Consider the following 21,204-nt stretch of genomic DNA (forward strand, 5'->3'; position numbering starts at 1 on the left):
ATCATTAAGTTGCAAGTACTTGATAAGTCACAAAATGATAAAATAGGCTCAAGACTCTGATATTATAAAGATAATTCCAGAGTTTCAACTGATAAAATGTGCTTTGGATAAACAGAATTCCTGTTAAGTACAAGGTTGCAACAAGTTATAAAAATCCAGTGATTGCATGTTGTCAAAAATCCTCTATGCCAAGCAAAGTCTATTCCAAGAGTCACCTGATGGGATAAGGAAAAGGCATGAACGTGAAAGAAGGCAAAAGAAATAAGATGGGTTGTAGTGTGGGCAATCCAGGCAGTTGATTAGATGAAGTATAGAAGTATCTGACAAAAGCAATTCATCGTACCACTTTAGTAACTTCCATATCCAATACTTTAAATAATGACATTCACAGTGTTGAACTCTTGCCCAACCAAATAAGGCTTGAGAGTTTATTAGTTTTCATAGGATAAAACCAAAATTCACCCCCGAGTTCATATTGTATCTTTGAGTTATAGAATGCCTGGGAGATGTACATACCATACGTCATCAAACAGCTATGAACATCATGAATAAATCTAGAATTTATCTCATAATTTATAGATCTTATAATTGCAATTCCATGTAAATTATTACGAATCTGGTCATTGGAATTAAATTTTAAATATCTCAAAATCTATAGATGATTCGTGGTACACTTTAATATTTAATATGGAACTCTAGAAGGATTAGCTCCAACAAAGTGCTGCTAATCCGTTGGAACAAATTAAATAGGCAATAAGTAGATATGCAAATTTTACCAAAAAGTAATCATCTTTTAGCCTTCAGACAAACTTACTTGTCTTAGGGTGGGGTCCTATGGAGAGGGGCTCCTATTTCCTAGGGCAAGATTCTAATTTATTTTGTTGCAATTTATCTTGTTGTAAAGTAGCAATTTGGTGTGTAAGTAATAAGAATCTGGTCATTGGAATTCACTTTTAAATATCTCAAAATCTATAGACCATTCATGGTACACTTTAATATTTGATATGGAACTCTAGAAGGATTAGCTCCAACAAAGTGTTGCTAATCCGTTGGAACAAATTAAATAGGCAATAAGTAGATATGCAAATTTTACCAAAAAGTAATCAGCTTTTAGCCTTCGGACAAACTAACCTGTCTTAGGGTGGGGTCCTATGGAGGGGGGCTCCTATTTCCTGGGGCAAGATTCTAATTTATCTTGTTTCAATTTTCAAGATTCTAATTTATCTTGTTGTAAAGTAGCAGTTCAGTGCGTAAGTATTATGAATCTAGTCATTGGAATTCACTTTTAAATATCTCAAAATCTATAGACCATTCATGGTACACTTTAATATTTGATATGGAACTATAGAAGGATTAGCTCCAACAAAGTGCTTCTAATCCGTTGGAACAAATTAAATAGGCAATAAGTAGATATGCAAATTTTACCATAAAGTAATAAGCTTTTAGCCTTTGGACAAACTGACCTGTCTTAGGGTGGGGTCCTATGGAGGGGGGCTCCTATTTCTTGGGGCAAGATTCTAATTTATCTTGTTGCAATTTTCAAGATTCTAATTTATCTTGTTGCAATTTATCTTGTCATAAAGTAGCAGTTCAGTGCATAAGTAATACTTAATAGAACAGTTTTGTAAAAGATAAATAAAATTTGTAGTGTGTGCTTGATATTATCACATGTCTGTAACTCAAATTGTTGTCAATATAAGAGGGAGAACACCTTTCAAAATTTGTAAGAGTTCAAAATGCAGCCAACTCAGTAATATTAACAATCTTGACTTATGTCATGTCACGTACGTTTCTACTACTCAGTCCCTTGTTCCAGCCTAAAAGTTTAGATGTATAGTTGTACTGATGATGAACACTTATTGCCCCTAATTTTATTTTATAAGAAAAATTGGGTAGCAAATGGTAGTTAAGTCAGTCATGAGGATCACAATGCATGAATATGGAGTTGATTATTTAAGTCACATGGGTGTGAGTTCTTAGTGTCTTCATGGGAACTCAGCTCACCAGCTGTGAGGCTCCACTGTTATCTTTGTTGCATTGTGCATATGTAACTCAGTTGTTATGGTATCTTTCTACCCATTATATTATGTAGGTGTAGATGGAGCCTTGGAAGATTCTCTTTTCATTATTTCCCCATTTTTCCTTAAGGGTAATATTACATGATCTTTCATCAACATTATCTTTCTTTCCTCCATCTATATCATATTGAATTTTCCCTCATCCGGTAGATAGAGATTAGAGACAAAATAAGACCTAAATCTGTTTCTCTCCTGCATAAGTTACCAAACATTAATGGTTTTAATAAAAGAACAATGAAAGAAAACAAACTCTTCATCAATATATCTCTTACTTCCAAATACTTCCAAATGGTTAAGGAGGTAAGGAAGATCAGTTTTACTCCATGAAAACCACATTTGCAATGAGAATTATTGTAGGCTAAACATAAATAATTAATCTCAGGTTTTACCAGTACCTACCATTTCATATTTAGGCAATGCTTAATTTTAAGCCAAACTATTGATAGCCAGAGGATTTAATATGATCTGAGATATACTGCATTGTAATTGTCACATGGATTTGCAATGAGACAAAATGTTTTTTTGAGGCTTGATCTTGGGCCATATGAGAGGCCAATGATGCAACCCTGGATAGTGAAACACAACTTGTAGAGATCCAAAACTTCCCAATATCTCTTGGAAAAACTCTTATTTTTCATGGACTTTTCATGGTTTAGACTCTTGCTACCTTAGTTTATGTTGATAAAAATTGAAGAGACACTATCAAAGTGAAGTATAAATGTTAACATCTTGAGCATGAATTCTTATGTTGCAGACCCCTAAATATTTTGCAAACTTGGCAATTTGAGAGCCCTGTGTCAATAATGTAACACCTTTCAATAAGCATGCTTGAATTGGGTAATCCAAAATTTAACATCTTGACCATGAATTCTTATGTTACAGACTCCTAAATATTTTTTGCAGACTTGGCAATTTGAGAACCCTGTGTTGATAATATAATGCCTTTCAATAAGTGTGATTGAATTGGGCAACCCAAAATTTAATGGTAGATATTGGGTATTTTATGGTGAGCTGAATCAATTCTTGAAGTTTCAAAAATTGGTCCTCTCCAAATTTGCCACTTTTCATACAGATCGATTTCTATAACAATGCTTGGATTGGGAAAATGAAGGCATTACTTATCCATCCAGTCTTTCTCAATGCCCCCCACTTCTTAACAATATCTTTATCTTTTTACACACGTACACATCTCCGTGCATAAGAATTTAGAAGGAATCCTTCAGAAGGAACTAAACTTATGATACAACTTTGAAGAACTTCGATTGTGTACTTGAAGGTGAACACACTAGTGCATTTGACCCCATTTTTAGACCAAAATTTTTGACCATCTATTAAAATGTTTTAGATTGGTCAGAATATGGAAAGAAAAAATATGGTTTTTTTAAATTCCATGTCCATGTTGGTTGAAATTTTGACCAACACGAGCTTAACATGTGAAAAGGGCAATTTCTGCCTCTTTCATTATTTTCTTTCACGCGCGCACGGGAGTTGTAAGGGTTTTTCCAGTGATCAATTGAAGTTTAGGGCATGGTTTTTACTCTAGTGATTTGAAGTTCCCAGAGCTTTGTGGTGGGCATGGTTTTTACTCTGTTGGGCATGGTTTTTACTCTGCTGGGCATGGTGAGGATGTATTAAAGAGGATTTTTTGTTTCACTTATTGCAAGAGTTGAATCAATGCATAGAAATATTCAACTATTTTGGATTTTATTGTAGGATATGCAGATTGGTACATCAGTTGTAGGATTTAAAATGTTTATCAGTTTTAATATGCGGGTTGGTACTTCAAACTGGATATTAAAACTTTTATCCTACAATAACTGAATGAGGCCATATGGGGAATGCTGAAATATCAGTTTTAATAAATGTTTTAATATGTGGATTGGTATAACATCAATTTTACTATCCTTCAAAGTAAAAGCATTTAAAATTTCTTGGATTTTAGTGTAGGATAAGCTCAATATTGTAGGATAAACATTTTAATAAATGGGGTTAGAGACCAGAAACTTTTGAATATAACCTGACATTAACATATTTGAAAATGGACCCAAATTTGTTAGTCAATGGCACTCTAAGCACCATTAACCTTCCAAAACAAGAGAAGCGAGTGGGAGGTCAAATATCCTTTGTTGAGGATAATGGTTTGGATCATCATGTGAGGATATGAAATTGGATTTGTAATAGTTTAGTCAAAAATGGGCTCTGATAAGAGCCAAGATACCACATACTAAGGCAAGGGCTCATAAAATAGTGTAAAATGTACAAGGTTAGAATTTATGATGCTACATAAAGCAACCACTAAAAATTTAAATGACTTATTATTGTTATAAGATAAATAATAAATAGAATAAGTGCATGTGTATGTAGAAAACCTTATTTAATTACAACCTAGTCCAATTCATTGGGAAATGTATACATAGATAACAAAGAAAGATTGAATGCATAAGAAACAGTGTTCCCCACATTGTTTATTTGTTTCGCCTTAATAGTGATGTGTATTTCCTATAAAAATTCAAACATACACTCATTTACCTTTGGAGACAACTAGAAATAAAACTTATCGAGATTGGGGGTGGGAGATATTTAAAGCACTTGAGGCAAACTGTCATGTTGAGTCTGGATATGTAGGACTAAGAGATGTAAGTACTTGTTTACTTCTATTCATAGTTTACTAGAAGATTACCTCTATACATGATTTTTTCAATGTTCACATGAAATATTTTCCTTGCTTGAGCTTAGTCAATTTTACTTGACTTAAAAGAATGTTCCAATGACATTTATCTGACATGTCCAAGTTTAAGAGAACATTATGACACATAGAGCACAGTGAACATTGTAGCTATGCAAACAATTGTAATTGTTTATTGTTTATTTAACCAATTTCAAGGAATATCTATATGATCACAAGCAAGAGGTAGGAAATCATCTTTCATGATGATGGATTTCAATTTTGATTAGGGGTTCTCTATTTTTTTACTGATGTTTGCTTCTAATTGAAAATGGTTGGAGACAGCTTCCTAGTGGGTAATCACAATCACAATGTGATAAGCTTAATTCATTATCATGATGACCATTACAATGAAAGTAGCCACTAAGAAACTACTAGTATCATGATTGGACTTAGTTATTATTATTATTAACAGCATTAGAATGATCTGAAATTGATACCTAGATAAGACCTCTGGACTAATAGCTACCCCTTTGACTACTATTCAGCATCTTATGTAATTGTAGATAGTTGTAGATTACATATTCTTGTAGGATGTCACTCACTCCTAAAGTTGTTGTACTTGAAGTATTGTTGGGAAACATACACTATTTCCTAATGTTGCAACTCTGTTGTCACCATTTTCTTTTTCCTATACTAGAGATTGCTAGCATGAAAGGATGTGGCCAACAAGTTGTGCTCAAAGCTAGTATTATGTTTCTGAATCCTTGCACTTTTTGTTTTAATCTAGTACTTACCACATCAACATCTTTTTGTTTTCTAATATTTCTGACTCTTGTTTCTTTTGGAACATTTTTTTTATTTGGCTTTGAAGAAAATCTCATTCCTGATTTGGTAATGGTGCATAGGTGATCTTTCACTTGACTGTACAAGCTCTTATATTCATTCCTACATTAGCTAGAGTTTCCAACAAGAATCCCTGCCACATTGAAATGAGTCAATAATTATTGTATGTTGCCAAAGAGGTGATTTTGCATTAAGTTTATATGATCTCTACACATGGGGCAACTAAACCAGAACTTTCTACCATCTTGTATGAACACAACATGAAAAGACATGACAAATTCATAATCCTGTAACTTCAAAATAAACACAAAAATTGACATAATTCTTATAGTATCTATAAAAGGGTTTTATAAAAATTTGAAAAATTTTGAATTCTTTTCTGATAGGATTCATTCACCTTTGATAGATAAATGTGCCCTTTTGGTATGTCACTCTCTGATTGCCTCACCCTTAAGAAAAATGTAGCGACCTTGAAAAAATAATGTTAGCTTGGAACCAAAAATGTTGTTTTACTCACTTGCATTTGTGAAATGAGGCAAAAGAGGTTAAACTTCCCTAATTTAAGGCATAATTGGGATAATTCAGAGTTTTTTTTTTTAAATATGCTTTAAAAAATGTTGTTCTTTTAGCTTTTTGACAGGGCGATCTGTGGTTCTACTCAGGCTCGATCAGGTTTGGAGTGGACACAGGGAAAATCTAGACAACCTAATCGAACCCAAACTGTCCGACCCCAAATTGGACCCAAAAATGATATTGGGGGGCTTTTTTCAGAAGTTAGAACATAGATATGTATGGTCATATAATAAATGTTGTGAATGTCTTGTATTATAAATTTTTAAAATCCTCTCTATTTTAAATTTTCCCTTTTTTTTTAATTATTGTCCCCTAAGAAATGCTTCAGACCCCCTACAATTGGAGTCTACACCACAAACACTGTTGACCATATTCATGAGTAGTTGATAAATCTAAAGCATGTTTAATGGGATTTCCTTAGAAGAATTAAATCTCTAAAGCATCTTGCTAAGTAAAATATCATCCACAACTTTAGAAATGGCACGATTTTCTGCCCTGGCAGTTTCCCTTATACAATCTAATATACACTCTCTCGGGCTTGCAAGTTTTCGGATGATATGATGAAAAGCTTTTTTTGGCAGAAACATTGAAGTTCTTGTATCTTCTTTTCTCACCATCCACTGTCATATCCCTTGACCACTGGGTGTTTAACACTGAAGCTCATCCAGTCAAAATTATTCCTTGGTATGTAGATGTATAGGAGAGGGAAGATTCAAAGCAGGTATCTGATGGCAACCATATGACTACAAAGGTATTTGGGAGAAAGTAAGGTTGGCCATAGAGGCCATTTTGCTTATTTTCATCTAGAAGGATATTATTGCCCTGAGTTGTTCAACAATAATATCTATAATATTATTCCAAAGCCAAGTTGATTTGTGACCTATACATTTGGCTTTGATAAGTTAAATGGCCATATTTGGCTTCTTTTGTTATTATTCTTTATTATAGAAAGTACTACATCTATTGTTAGGAAATATGCTGAAAAGTGGAAGGATTTTGTGACAAAACATAAGAGTTTTTTTAATCAATTATTAGACTTTAGTTATGGAAGTAATGCAGAACTCTGGCATAAGAAGATAGAGTTAAGTGATGAAAATATCCCTCTTTGATGAAATATAAATGGCTCATAAATCATATATAAATGGCTCCTAAATCTTATATAAGCAAAGTAGTATTTGAATCCTGCTCCTTAGGTCCAAGCAATTTATATGCGTCCCCAACTAAGAAACCTAAAGCTTCCACTTATTCTGAATGAGTTGGAAAAAAAAAGAACTTGGCAATAAGCCAAAACTAACCTAGTCCTATCATCCTCCACACTCATTAAATTGAAAAAGAAAGAAAACTAAGTTTTTTATGGGCTCTGAACTAAAAAATGATGCCAAAGTCAATTCAATAGAATTATCCTTAGAGCCTATTAAAGCATGCTGAAAATTAAATTGAGCAGTCTTCTAAAAAATAACACTTCTTTGCTTTCAACTTACATCTAAGTATAAGCCAATCAAAGCTAGCTTATTCCCTTCATTTTTAAGAGGAGCATCTTCTTCTTCCATACAAGAAGACATTTCATACATGTTAGTGGAACTTCAATCAGAGCATAAAAATCACAACTTTTAACATTACTCCACTTTTAACATTACTCCCTATTGAATGAAAGGAAACCTAGCAGCTTTAAGCTCTGCATCCCCTATTTTGCTCTTTCCGTCAACTCCAAATTCATTAATGATGAATTCAGATCTCTAGTAGCCAAAAGAGAGAAAGGAAAAAAATTTCTCAATTGACATCTTGTTTATCAACAAAGGTTGCTTTAATCTTTGTATAGATAAATAGAGTAGACTCAAAAATAGTTTCAACTTGACATCTTGAAATATAGAAACTTAAACTTGGTGCATAAAAGAAAGCCACCAAAATTTCCAGCCTATGTTTAGTCATCTTATTTTTTTCATCTTAATCAGGTTGAATATAAAATCTATTGAAAGGGGGATATTTAGATCCTTCTCATAGTGTCCCCTCAATTTTGGTCCATGGACACACACCACACACATGTGCACATTCACACCCACATCGTGATCCCCCTGTACACCCTAAATGCATGCACATGTACACACTGCACCCATACTTGCACACATGTAGATTGTGCATGTCCACAGAAGTGGGACAGACTTTGTTTCTTTCATTAATGTTGAGAGAGTGATAACTTGAAAGTTTTTATTCTTCCATTAGAATGAATAGTAAAACAATATTTTAGAAGCAAACCCATGAGCAATAGCATATAGGTTGAAATGGGGACATATTCTAATGGGTGGAGTTTGAAACTAGATCTTGTTATGCTGCAGTACACACATATCAAACAATTTCAATCAATAAATTTTATACAGAAATAACAATGTTTGTTCCTATCCTTAGTGTTGAGACTTGAGTGTGTAATAACTTTAAAAAAGTTCTTCTTCCATGAGAATGAATGAATAAATTATAAAACAACATGTTAGAAAAAATGAGAGTAATAACCTATAAGTTGAAAATAAGGAGCATATGCTAGTAAGTGGAGGGAGTGTTGGGAACTCTAAGTGCTCAGTTATATTTTGGTTACGAGTTGTTTTAACAACTCACCAAGCCTAGAATAAGTGAAAACTGTACAAAGTATGTTTTGTCATTTATATTTTGTTTTGGATGGTTTATAAGAGTAGCTCAATATTATTTTCTGTGTTATTTTCTTTTAATACCTGTATGACTTTGCCAAAATCTCTTATAATCTTCTATCCCTAATGAAAATGGTATTCCATTCCTCTCTGTGGGAACAAAATATACTCCTCTCCCTCAACATATATGCATGGTTTTATAAGCCTGAGATTATTTTTATTCGGCATGGGAAGAAAATTTTTTTTTTCTTTTCTAAAATGATCCTGATACCAGGGATGGTGGACTGACTCTAGTATGGTTGAGGGACATCATTGATGGACTCAGCTATCCTGGGGAGGGTCAGCCAACCCTTGATCTTTTTGTACTGCTGATTTTATTTATGGATGGTTGAGTGCCATTTTTGGACCAGCACTGGTGATTAGCAATGACCCTGGGGCATTTCTAATGCATACCTGTGTCTCTGAAATGCAATAGGTATAGGGAGAGTTAGAAAAAGCTTGGGGTTGTGTCCCTTTGTAATCTTGGTTTGAAGTCATCCTTCAATGTGAAACATTATTAATTCTTGTATCAATTCATATGAAGTCATTGATGTTGAGCTGTGAGTTGCCTGCTATTCACATAGGATCACGAGGGTTCTATAGATGTAAGTTCTAAATGCTCAAAGTTCTAATGCTTTATTGGGGAAGCATTGACACCTTAATTTAAATGCATGCATGTCAAATGGTACTATTTTGGATGCTATTACTATAGTTTAATCACATTTAACAACAAACATTTATTTAGAGCATTTTTTGCTTTAGAAATAGAAACTTGATATTAGTTCTATGACATCCAACCTTTATAGATGTTTGAGTACTAAATTCACGTCCCTTGATGTTAGGCCCAAATGGTCTAAGGATTAAGTTTTTTTTAATTGTACAACCACCATGAGGCCAAACTTGCATAAGCTAATTGATCTGTAATTAAGTGAAATCTGAATTCTTCTTTTGACCCTTAAGCCAACCCACTTAGGCCTATTTTTCAACAAAATTCAATTGCAATTATTTCATGGCTGAAATTGTAATGATCTTAGGCTCACACATTTTTGAGATTTGCCCATCTTTTGATCTCTCATGTTCTTGATTGAAGATTGCATTAATTAGTTGATGCATTAATCACATTAGTCATTGCTATCAGGATTAGTCATGGCATGTTGCTATTAGCACCTAAGTAACTTTCAGCTTGTGACATCTCTTTGAGGCATTTTGCAAATAACTAAGATACATTGTCTATAAATCCACATTTTGCAAACATCTAGGCCTTCTAGAAATTATAGGATCATTTTAGTTACATTTGAAAACATTAATCAACAATTTCCATATGTGCAGATATAAACATTAACTACAACATGTCCAATTTATTTGCAGGTATATTTTCTTGTGAAGAAAGACCACGCCTGACGATATGAACCTAGAACAAAATAATGAGACAATGGCTGCATTGTGGGCTCAGTTTCGAAGAAAACTTGTTAAATGTTATTGTCCTTGCAAAAATTGTAAGGGCTTAAAGAATCAAAGAATTTTAATCACAACAGTCCAGATTCATTGTAGGCAATATGGTCATGTTGAAGGGGGCCACGATTTTTGTCCATTGCTGAATGTGGATTTCCTACTGGAGGAACATGGAGGTGTGAATATGCAAGCTGAGGATAACACTCCCATGCAAGAAGATGATAATGTGCCAGAGGACATGATTAAAGAAGATGGTATTGGGGCAGGTGATGAAGAGCCTCACAATGATGGTACTAGTGAATCTGATAATGATGATGAAGATGGTCTTGATATACCTATACTTGAGAAGGCACACGATCCCTTATACGAAGGCTCCCAAACAACTCTACTCTTGGCTATAGTGTTGTTGGTGAACTTAAAAGTTATGAATAGTATATCCAATGTAGCAATGTCATGTATGCTAAGGTATGTCATTTTTTTCATCTTCAATGTTAGCATACAATTACTATTCATTATATTAACAATGCATATTTTTTATTGTAGGTTGATAAGTGAGTTTTTATTACCACCATCAAACATTTTGCCTCATTCATACCGAGAATTATCTAACATTATGGACCAGATTGGATTGAAGTATCAGACAATACATGCATGTCCCAATGATCACATTCTATATCATAAACAACATGAATTTGCAATAGAATGCCCTAATTTTTATGTTAGTAGATATTGATCAGATCAAATAACAAAAAAAGTGCCTCACAAGATTCTTCGATACATTCCCATTATTCCATGTCTTGAACGGTTATTCAAGTGTGTTAGCTTGGCACAATTTATGGATTACCATGCATGCAATAGAAGTTAGGATGACATTATGCGAATGCTTGCTAATGGTTTTGCATTTAAAGAGATAAAAGAAATATGGTCACACTTTAAAGAAGAACCTCGTTATCTGAAGCTTTCATTAGTAGCAGATGGTGTCAATCCATATGGAGATATGAGATCTGTTTACTCAGTATGACCTATTTTTGTTATTAACAATAACATTCCTCCTTGGATGTCCATAAAAAGGAGCACATAATGTTGTCAATGATTGTGCTAGGTATTTTTTGATTTTATAATTATCTAAATTAATTTATAAATAGTGCATAATTATGTAATGTTTATGTTCATTCAATTGCTAGGTAAATACCAAGTTAAAGATATGAACATGTATATTGAGCCCCTAATTGACGAGTTGCTGAAGTTATGGAATGGCATCACTATGTATGACATCTCTAGACCGATAGGACATCGACAATTTCAATTTCATGCAATGCTTGTATGGACAATACATGATGCCCCTGGGCTAACTCATTTTTGCGATATGTTATATTGTTAAGATCACATATTTTTGGTATGTTATAGTTCTTACACATTACTATAGAATGCTTAAGTTGCACATGATAATTGTACATGATCCAATTATACATGATCTTTTAGGTCTCCAGACAAAGGGAAAATTTGCATGTCCAGTTTGTGGTCCGAAGATGAAATGTCGTCATTCAAGAAGTTTAGGAAAGCAGGTGTTTGATGAGTTTAGACAATTTCTCCACAATAATCATAGGTATCAAATTGCCAAAAAACATCTTTTCAATGGGAAAGAAGAGACATCATCAAGGCCATGAAGAATGACACCTCATTTATGGAAGTTGGAATACGATCGACTAAATCATCTAGGTAATGTCCAATTTCTCATCCAAAGTTTAAAATTTGTATTTTGATATTGTCTTATATTTACTAATGCTGTAATTGATGCTTGTGAAGGTTGTCAAGGCATCAATGACCAACTTCCTAGAGGAATGAAAAGTTATCCTACTCAATTTAGTAGTTTACCATACTACAAGGATCTTCTAATCGAGCATTTGTTTGATGCTATGCATATTGAAAAGAATGTAATAGAGACACTATGGAAAATGTTGGATGGAAGCCGTAATAGAGAATAAATTGCTAAAATTTGTACTGACATTCATGAATCCAATCATGCACTAAAAGTTTTCATTGAATCAAATAGCAATGGAGACCGCATAAATACAAGTGCCCTTCCTTGGTTATTAATGGAGCAACAAAGTGATGCATTAAAAGAAGTCATATAAAAAACAAAATTTTCCATAGGATTTGCTGCAAATATAAGCACTCTTCTATCAAAGAATGGTGATTTTGGGCCAGGGTTGAAAACACATGATTGGCATACCTTCCTCAAGGTAAGTCATGTTTTCTATTTACAATATATTTGTAAGATTGAATGTAGTACCAATTGCATTATTTAATAATATATTGAAATGATCATTTTTTAATGATTGCAGTTCATCCTACCTCTATCCCTTCCACAATAGTTTGATAATAGTATTAAACAAGTTATATATGATCTTGGAAAATACATGAAGTTAGAAGTGTTTTTGCTTAGATTTGTAGCTTTTTATCTGAAATCTATTGTATAATTTTATTTAAAATCTCCTTTATATGTTTTTGCGTGTTGAATCTCTTTTAGGTGGTTATCATCTAAAGAAATTGATATAAAAGATATTAAATATTGGAAGAGAAAAATTTTACATCTTATGTGGGAAATGCAAAAGTGTTTACCTCCAACATTTTTCAATGCTCAAGAACACTACCTCATACATCAAGTTGAGGAGATTGAATTGTGTGGACCCATACAAGCTAGATCAATGTGGATGGTTGAGAGGCACTTGAAATTTATGAAGGGCTTGGTTTGACAAAGAGCACATCTTGAGGGTTCTATGATAGAGGGATATATGATATACCAAACCATGGTGTATATTAGTGAGTATCTTTCAAAGTTTGTAGCAGGTATCCATGTAGATAGCATTTGGGATCCCAACTGTAATGACAAATTCAAAGGGGAGTACCTAACAGGGAAAGGTAGATTGAGGAGGGTGAGAGGTAATTATAAGTTTTTTTTAAAAAAATTTAACAATTCTTATCCATCATCAATATATATAAGTTGTTTCTAACTGGTGTAATTGTCTTCTTTATAGTTGGTCGTGAGTGGGATGCACTACACTTGTATATTGCAAACAATCTTGATTAGATGATAGTATGGATTGAACAGTGTCAAAAAAATGGTCACTCATTAATATGGGATGGTGTTGTATCATTGGTTAAAGAAGCTCATCGTAATGGAGATCCCAATGTAACACCAATGGTACTTGATCTAATATATGGCTTAAGAGATAAAAAGGTATGCATAAGATTACTAATCATGAGACATAAGTTTAATATCAACTCACGGATCAATGAGAAGATTCTTGACATGTTTGAATAATTGCAGGTCAAACACCACAAAGCTATGTACTACCATGGCTATAAATTTTGCACAAAAAAGTTAGATAAAACAAAGAAAACGTGTGATTTCGGGATAAGTGTTGTTTTCATGGTCACCAATATTTCATCTAGAACTGACATACATCCTCAACAATCTGAAAATTGATACTATAGCATTTTGGATGATATACTTGAGTGCAACTTTAATTCATTCAAAATAGTTCTATTTGTTGTCAAATGGTTCAGGTTATGACTGAATCAAAATGATCTCGATAGGACTGTTATTGAACACGATAGTGGATTTACTATGATTAATAGAAGGTCATTTGAGCCAATCGGAGATGAGCCCTATGTTCTTCCAAGCCAATGTGAGCAAGTGTTACTGGGTTGGTCATTTGTTGTTAGACATGACCCAAGAGGAAGGCTGGTAAAGTATAATGTGATTGAAGAAGAAGATATTGAAGAAGCACAAGAGGAAGTAAATGATTATCAGGAATGACAATTACCCAACGATGAAGAAGAAGAAGATGGTGATGATTTTGGTCATGCTAACGATAATGGTGATAATGATGATGATGATGCTGATGACGATCATGATCATGGTGATGAAGATGGTGATGATCATGGTGATGATGGTCATGATGATGATAGTGATCAAGAGGATGATGATGCTGATGAAGATGGTGGTGGTGACAACGATGATCAAAGTGACAAGTACGATGATGGTGATGATGATGATGACATGGATGAAGATCATGATGATCAATGAAATGTCCAGGTAGGATCAATGTCAACTATGATGGGGTCTTGTATGACCAAATTTTTCTTTCCAAACCATATGTGCACATATAAACATTAAGTAGAACATGTCAAATATTTTTTTAGATATAAAAATTAGTTACGCTAAATTTTTAAGACAAATGATTTACATATACAATCTACTTTATTATTTTTTTTTTTGGTAAGTCTATTACTTTAATTTTGCTGCTGATTTCTAAGACTTACTAATTTTTTTCACAGAACGATATGGATGCACCATCTCAGACACCTTCAATAGAGGTAAACATTAGTTATTGTAAATTTTAATGTTAATATAGAAATAAATGTCATATTATTATGTTCTTTTCTTTATGGCTTTGGAGTTATTTTGATGAAATTATACGGATATTTGATGTCACAAATGATAGGAAAAAGCTACAATGATTACTGATCAAATGCTATTTGAAATATGGGTGTCATATCTACATGACATTGCCCTTAGTACTGACCCTGTATTCATCACCCAAAAAATTAAGCAAAGATACACTGATGAACTTGTTAATATTATCATCAAGGGTGACAAAAGTGAGGAGAAAGAGGCATTGAGAATAGAATTGGACCGTAGAATCCAATCTTTGAAGGTAAGCAGTAATTCGACTAAAGTAGTAATAGAAGTTCAATAGATATTAATATTTTATAGTATCTTATGGATCATGATCTCTAATTTTATGTGTTCTTGTATAGACATATGTGCCAGTTGCGACATCACATGGTGAACATGGTGAGGGTTGTTGCAAAAAACCTTTGTGTAAGTAACACACTTAACATTTTTTTTGTGGACGTTTCTCACTAGTATCCCATTTGATCTTTATCCATTGCAAATGTCTTTGCTAACAATATTATATTCTTCAGCTCATGATGAAGTGTGGACTCCTCCTTTCGTTGGCGGTCTAGTATTGCCCGTTGCATTGTCGGCAACAAGGACCATGCAAACATCATTGTCTATGCCAACTAGAACTGGTAAAACCTTGTTTTGCTATATTTTGTAATTTATTTGTACAAGTTGATGAACAAAAAAGTAGCATATCAGTGCTTAAATGATGTCTACAGAAGCCTGCATACACACAAACACATGCATACACACACTATGCATATATACATACATACATATATACCCACACATAGAGAGACATGGACATAGGCAGGGAGGTAGACCAACAGAGAGTAGTACTAAAATTGTCATTTAATTGGCTCTCCCTTGTTTTTATATCTTTGGAGGAAGGCACAGTCTGCAATATCTCTACTCCTGCACTTTCTCATCCTGATGATGGATCATGTAGTATGATCCAAAATGTTGATGGTAAAAAATCGCACACAATCAAATCCAAAAGACAAATTATTTACAAATGGATTGTGGAAATCTGATAATGTTAATTGTCATTTAATTGTAATGATGTTTCAGGTGATAGACCAATAGAGAGCAGTACTACTGAAGTTGATCCATTTCCTGGAGCAGTTTGCGTGATTAGTACTGGTTCGTATGAAGGGGCATTGTTGCTGAATAAGAAAACTATGTTTCCATTAAAAGAACGAAAGCTTCCAGGTGCTTTAAAAATTTTATTATTTAAAGTGTAAACTTAGTTTACTTTTACATTACTCATTTTGGACTGATAAATCCTTTATATTTTTGTAGGCAATAATGCTTTCTTTGAACATCTTTTTCATATGACATTGAGACTATTTGGAGCCACCATACATAAAAAGTATGTAGTTTCATATCATTGCTACATAATTTTTCTTTTCTTCTATTTATTTTAATATATTAAAGTTATTGATCTAACAATCTATTTGTTTTTAAAAAGGTGGAATTTACAAGCTGTGGAATTCAAAGATCAGTTGATTGCATCTATTGAGGAGAAATTTGGGAAAAACATTTTTGACACTGGCCTACTTCTGAAAAGGGCAGAAAAGCATATAAAGACTATGAGGGATCAATATAGAAGGGCTCTTAAGGATAACCCAAAGTACAACCATCCTCCTATGATTCCACCAATGGAGTGGAATGAAATAATAGAAGATGCAAAGGAGAAAAGGCTATGTGAAGATAGAGATAATGAAGTAGCACAGGGAAAAAAGAGGTATGTCATTATAGTATTAAGTACATTGTAATCATGCACTAATTATTGATATTTGTAAATATATAATCTAAGATGTTTGAAATTGTTCATAGATTGCAGGACACATCTGTGGCTACAAAAGCAAGAATAGAAAAGGTTGACCAACACAAACTTGGCTCTGGTGGCTATATGAATCTCCAGTCTCGACTTGTAAGTAGAGCAATGAAATTTCCTTTTTTTTTTAATATAATATTGCAAATAGTTTTGTTTAATGAAACCATACATGGAAAACTAACATGATCAAGAAAAAAACACAAGGCACAGATTTCAATGTGGAGGTCACAGATGAAGATAGAAAAATTGCCTTGAAGGAAGGCTATAAAGTTGTGGCTGCACGCCTACGCGAAGAATTTGTAAGCCTTGCCCAAGAATCCAATGCACCAAATGATATCTCAAAAGTAAATTGGTCAGATGAAAAGCAAATGAAATTAAATAGTTGAGAAGATTCTTTTTTGGTATTAGTTTTAAACATAAATTGACTACATAAAAATGTGCATAACATTTTACTGTAGCCTTCATATCCTACCATAGAACCTGCTCATGACGAAGGCCATGATGTGCATTATAGTGGTGGAGGTATTAATTTGCTATTGGAAATTAATTATGCAATTATGAATACAATTTAATATCTTCAATTGGAATTTGATGTGTATCCTTTTTTTGAATATTTCAGAGCATGTTGAACATCATGCTAAAGGAGTGGACCATGTTCCAAGTGTTCAACATGTTGACACAGTGGCGGATCAAAATGTTATTATACATGATATGGCATTTTCAGGTAAGAAAAATTCATTTTATGTTGTACTCGTACTTAATTACAGAATTGTAACAGTTAGAAAAAGAAAAAGAGTATGCGAATTTATCCCATTCACTTGTTCTTGCAACAGAGCCCCCTTTAGTGCAGCAACCTCCTGTTCCTCCAAAGAGAAGGAGCCATCATAATTTGACATTACACATGCCAGAAGAGGAGACTGATGAAGACATGGATGCTCCTATGAGCACTTTTCTTAAGAGAGCTCAAAAAAATGAAAAAAAGAAATGATGTTTTAAAAATCTTCTTTGATAAACCTTCTTGAATAATGAAAGAACTTTGTTTTAAGTAATTATATATGAATGATGCGTATTAATACATATTTTTATTTTATGTTAATGAATATTGTTATGTGTTAATGAAGTCTTGATTAGTATTGTGTATTAATGAATTTCATATCATATTAATGAATGTTATGTGATTGTATTGATTGAATGTTACAGTTCATAAATGGATGAATGAATGAATGAAGTATGTAATAGATGATAATGGGTACTTTAGATTGATGTTAGGGGGAGGGGGGTGAGGCCAGATGAGCTTCCACCTTCATGTGGTTGGCCTTGTTAAGTAGATAATATTATAGTATTCTTGAAACCAAGTGAAGCTCAAACTAGCATAAAATGGACACTTTGCATGTCGTAGGTCTAAAATGATCCACAACTACTGCTGCCCATAACATACAATGCAAATGTGATGTGGGATTTATGTGTGGCTATCTAAAATGTTTGATATTTGATCATTTTGTTCCCTTTATATATTTACCCTTTTTTTTTTGCCCTCAGCAATAGTTGTCAATAATGATATTTTGAACTATGCATTAAGTGACTTAAATGATCATTATGGGTAAATACTACAATATCATTCTAATAGAAATGGTTGATCAAAGATTCATCTCCATCTTTGGGGAAGAATTTGATAACTTCTTTATTGAATTCTTTACAGAGGGAACATACTTGAATGGCTTCCATATAGAAACCCAGAAGTTTAGCATATATCCAGTAGCGTACTTGAATGGCTTCCATAACTTCTCTATTGAATAGTAACACCATGTTTGTTACTAATAACGTGTCATAATTTTTATCCAATTATCTCCTAATTCTTTGGATAGCTCTTCTAACCGATATATTTTCCATTCTTTCTGAAATCTTCATATCATCTTCTCGTATCCCACTTGTTTTTTTTGTCGAGGATAACAAGTTTCTAATAGCTAAGGCAGTTGATTGACCACATAACCTCTTGAAAAAATTTGTGCTAGAAGATCCAATCTATACACCTAACTTATCCTTTTGAAGCAGATAATCTAGAATATTCTGAGGTGACTGAATAAATTGTCATCTCCCTTGAAGTCAACAATCTAAAGTTCACTATGAGTATCTGTAACCTGAAATATATTTTATTTGTACAAGCTGAATGATTTTATTAGTTTAGGTGACCAATGAAATTTCATTTAATGTCCATACTCAATAGGCTCAAACCTTGACTTTGCCTTCACCCATCAAATGCCCAAAATGTCTCAATAGGCTCAAACTTTGACTTTGCCTTCACCAGGTGTTTCTTCAACCTTCACTCACCTTAAACAAATTCAACTAACATGCTTTCAAGGATTTCAAACCCTCATCTCTTCATTTGATACCAAAACCCAAGTTCTAGCCCCTTACTAGGCCTAATTCCAATTAACCCTGCCTATTCAATTTTTCACTATTTTCTCTCACCTTTTCCAAAACACTCTAAAAACTAAACCCATATCTAGATACCCTTTTCTTTTCTATAGAACATATCTCAAAATATCATACTACTCCTTTGGACCAACTACCTAAACTAATGTTGCTGCCTCACAATTAGCCCTCTTTTAGCCCTCCTATTACAAAGCAAGTACTAAATGCTCTCATCCCACAAATCATCTAACCTCCAAAAAAGTATTATCTTCACCACAAACAATGAATTTTCACATTTCCAGGAGATTCCATCAAGGTTTTCCCACTCATCCATCAAACCCTCCTTCCTAGGTGCCTAAGCCTAGGGTTTTCTCAAACACACCCTTCCAAACGTTTCCAAATCCTTCCAATGGATCTAACACCTTTAAATGGTTCTATCTTGATCTTCCAAGTCATAAAATATACCCCTCATGTGGATGGAACCTCCCAACTCATAATTGTCCCAAACACCATGTGACTCCAAGCAACACCCTGTTACAATCAAAGTTCTTTATCTCCAACATCCCTACATATTTCTGCATAAAATCATATTAAATGGGTGCATTAGACATTAAAAAAACCTCTCCCATGAGTTACAAATACAATACAGCAATCGGAGGAATCATTTCTTAAATCTGTCTGAGAAAAAAAAAAATTTTCTGTCATGTGACAGCAGACAGTCACTTGTTTTTTTTCTGTACAAAAAACTCTTTAGCAGAAGACCTGCTTCTAATCAAAAGGATATTTAAAACCTTCTAATGCATTGGTGTGTTCAAAAAGGAAAGACAAATACAAAGTGAAACTTACACAAATTAAAAGATGACCAAAATGTAAGTCACTGTTTTGTGACAATTCAAACTGGCAGAGAAATACTAGTTTCTTTATTGAATTTTCAAATCTTTTACAAATGATCCTCAACACACACATCCTTTACATCCATTTGCATGCTTATATAAACTCCTTTTTCCTTTCTAAACTACCTAACCACTTAGAAAATGACCAACTTCTCCCTAATTGTCTGTGACAGTTTAATAACATTTTAAATAACTTTTCAAAATGACTCTTTACTGACTCTTAGGACTTTGGATGTTGATGACTCAAACCTTTCTGAAACTTCTAACATTAATTGACTCCCCTATGCTTAAAAGACTTATAAACACCTTCACTTAAACTCTTGACTCATCATGGTGTCCTATGTGACCTATTGTCACCTTGTTGACAATGTTACATAATATTTTCAATTGCATGCACATTATGACCTTTGACCACATTTATACTTCCTAGTACACCCTAGGACTCTACCCCTTGACACTTCATTACATTACATTAATAACCCTTAGGTACATTCCTTGTCCTTTCACTATGATTTCATTAATGGCTTACAACCAAGAACTTTAATGATTACAAACATATCAAAAAGGACCTTTACAAGGTCTTATCACATTTAATGACCCAATATGGTCATGTTGACACCTTGGCTTCTCATGTCATCATCCTTGTCCTTGATGCTCCTGCATCACAAACCTAGATAGATAGCGTACAAAATTTCAAAATAATAACTTTCTTCCAAAGGCTAGGATGATTTGTTAAATATGGCAACCTTGTATCCTTTTGGAGATTTGTTACTCCTTTCATTGCTAGACACCTCAGTTGTGCCTATTTATATTGTAGCTAAATCTTTAATTGTAGCTAAATCTTCACCATGGCCTACACAATATAACTATATTTTGAGAGAATTGGACTGTAATCACCTTAAAATGGTCATCTAGACTATTAGCCCCCTTTTCAACATTTAGGCTAAATTAATTTAATCACTTACCTAAGCCAAATTGCTAATAATCAATTTATTTGATTATAACCTATAGTTTGACTATGCTATCCTAAGTTCATCATTTGATTAAAAGAACATGTCCCCTTTTAATTAAATAAAAGACCCCATTCTTCTAACCCACTTAAAGTGCACACATAAAGTCCTTTTTCTATTTTACAATTAAAAGAAAAGGCTTGTGAGACTTTTTGTCTTATGTGACAAGTCAACTTATATTCTATTGGTTGACTTGTGTGTGCACATGGATCACTCCTATTTTCGAATTCAACCATTGATCATCCACCATCTTCATCTTGATCTCCATCGTCCGTGCATCTTTAAA

The 21,204-nt window shown here is 33.5% G+C and overlaps 1 protein-coding gene across 1 annotated transcript in view; it reads left to right on the forward strand.

The window, feature by feature from the left end:
- LOC149578281 (heavy metal-associated isoprenylated plant protein 45-like) overlaps positions 1–21,204 on the forward strand; it is a 39,867-nt gene that overhangs the window by 1,049 nt on the left and 17,614 nt on the right. The window contains exons 2-4 of the mRNA XM_089799906.1: positions 3,639–3,698; positions 3,792–3,851; positions 6,219–6,362. Coding sequence (XP_089656032.1) covers positions 3,639–3,698; positions 3,792–3,851; positions 6,219–6,362 — 264 coding nt within the window. The remainder of the gene's footprint in view (positions 1–3,638; positions 3,699–3,791; positions 3,852–6,218; positions 6,363–21,204) is intronic.

The sequence above is a fragment of the Cupressus sempervirens genome, chromosome 1, assembly GCF_028749045.1.
Source record: "Cupressus sempervirens isolate cs-2001-9-10 chromosome 1, ASM2874904v1, whole genome shotgun sequence".
In the NCBI taxonomy this organism is placed as follows: domain Eukaryota; kingdom Viridiplantae; phylum Streptophyta; class Pinopsida; order Cupressales; family Cupressaceae; genus Cupressus; species Cupressus sempervirens.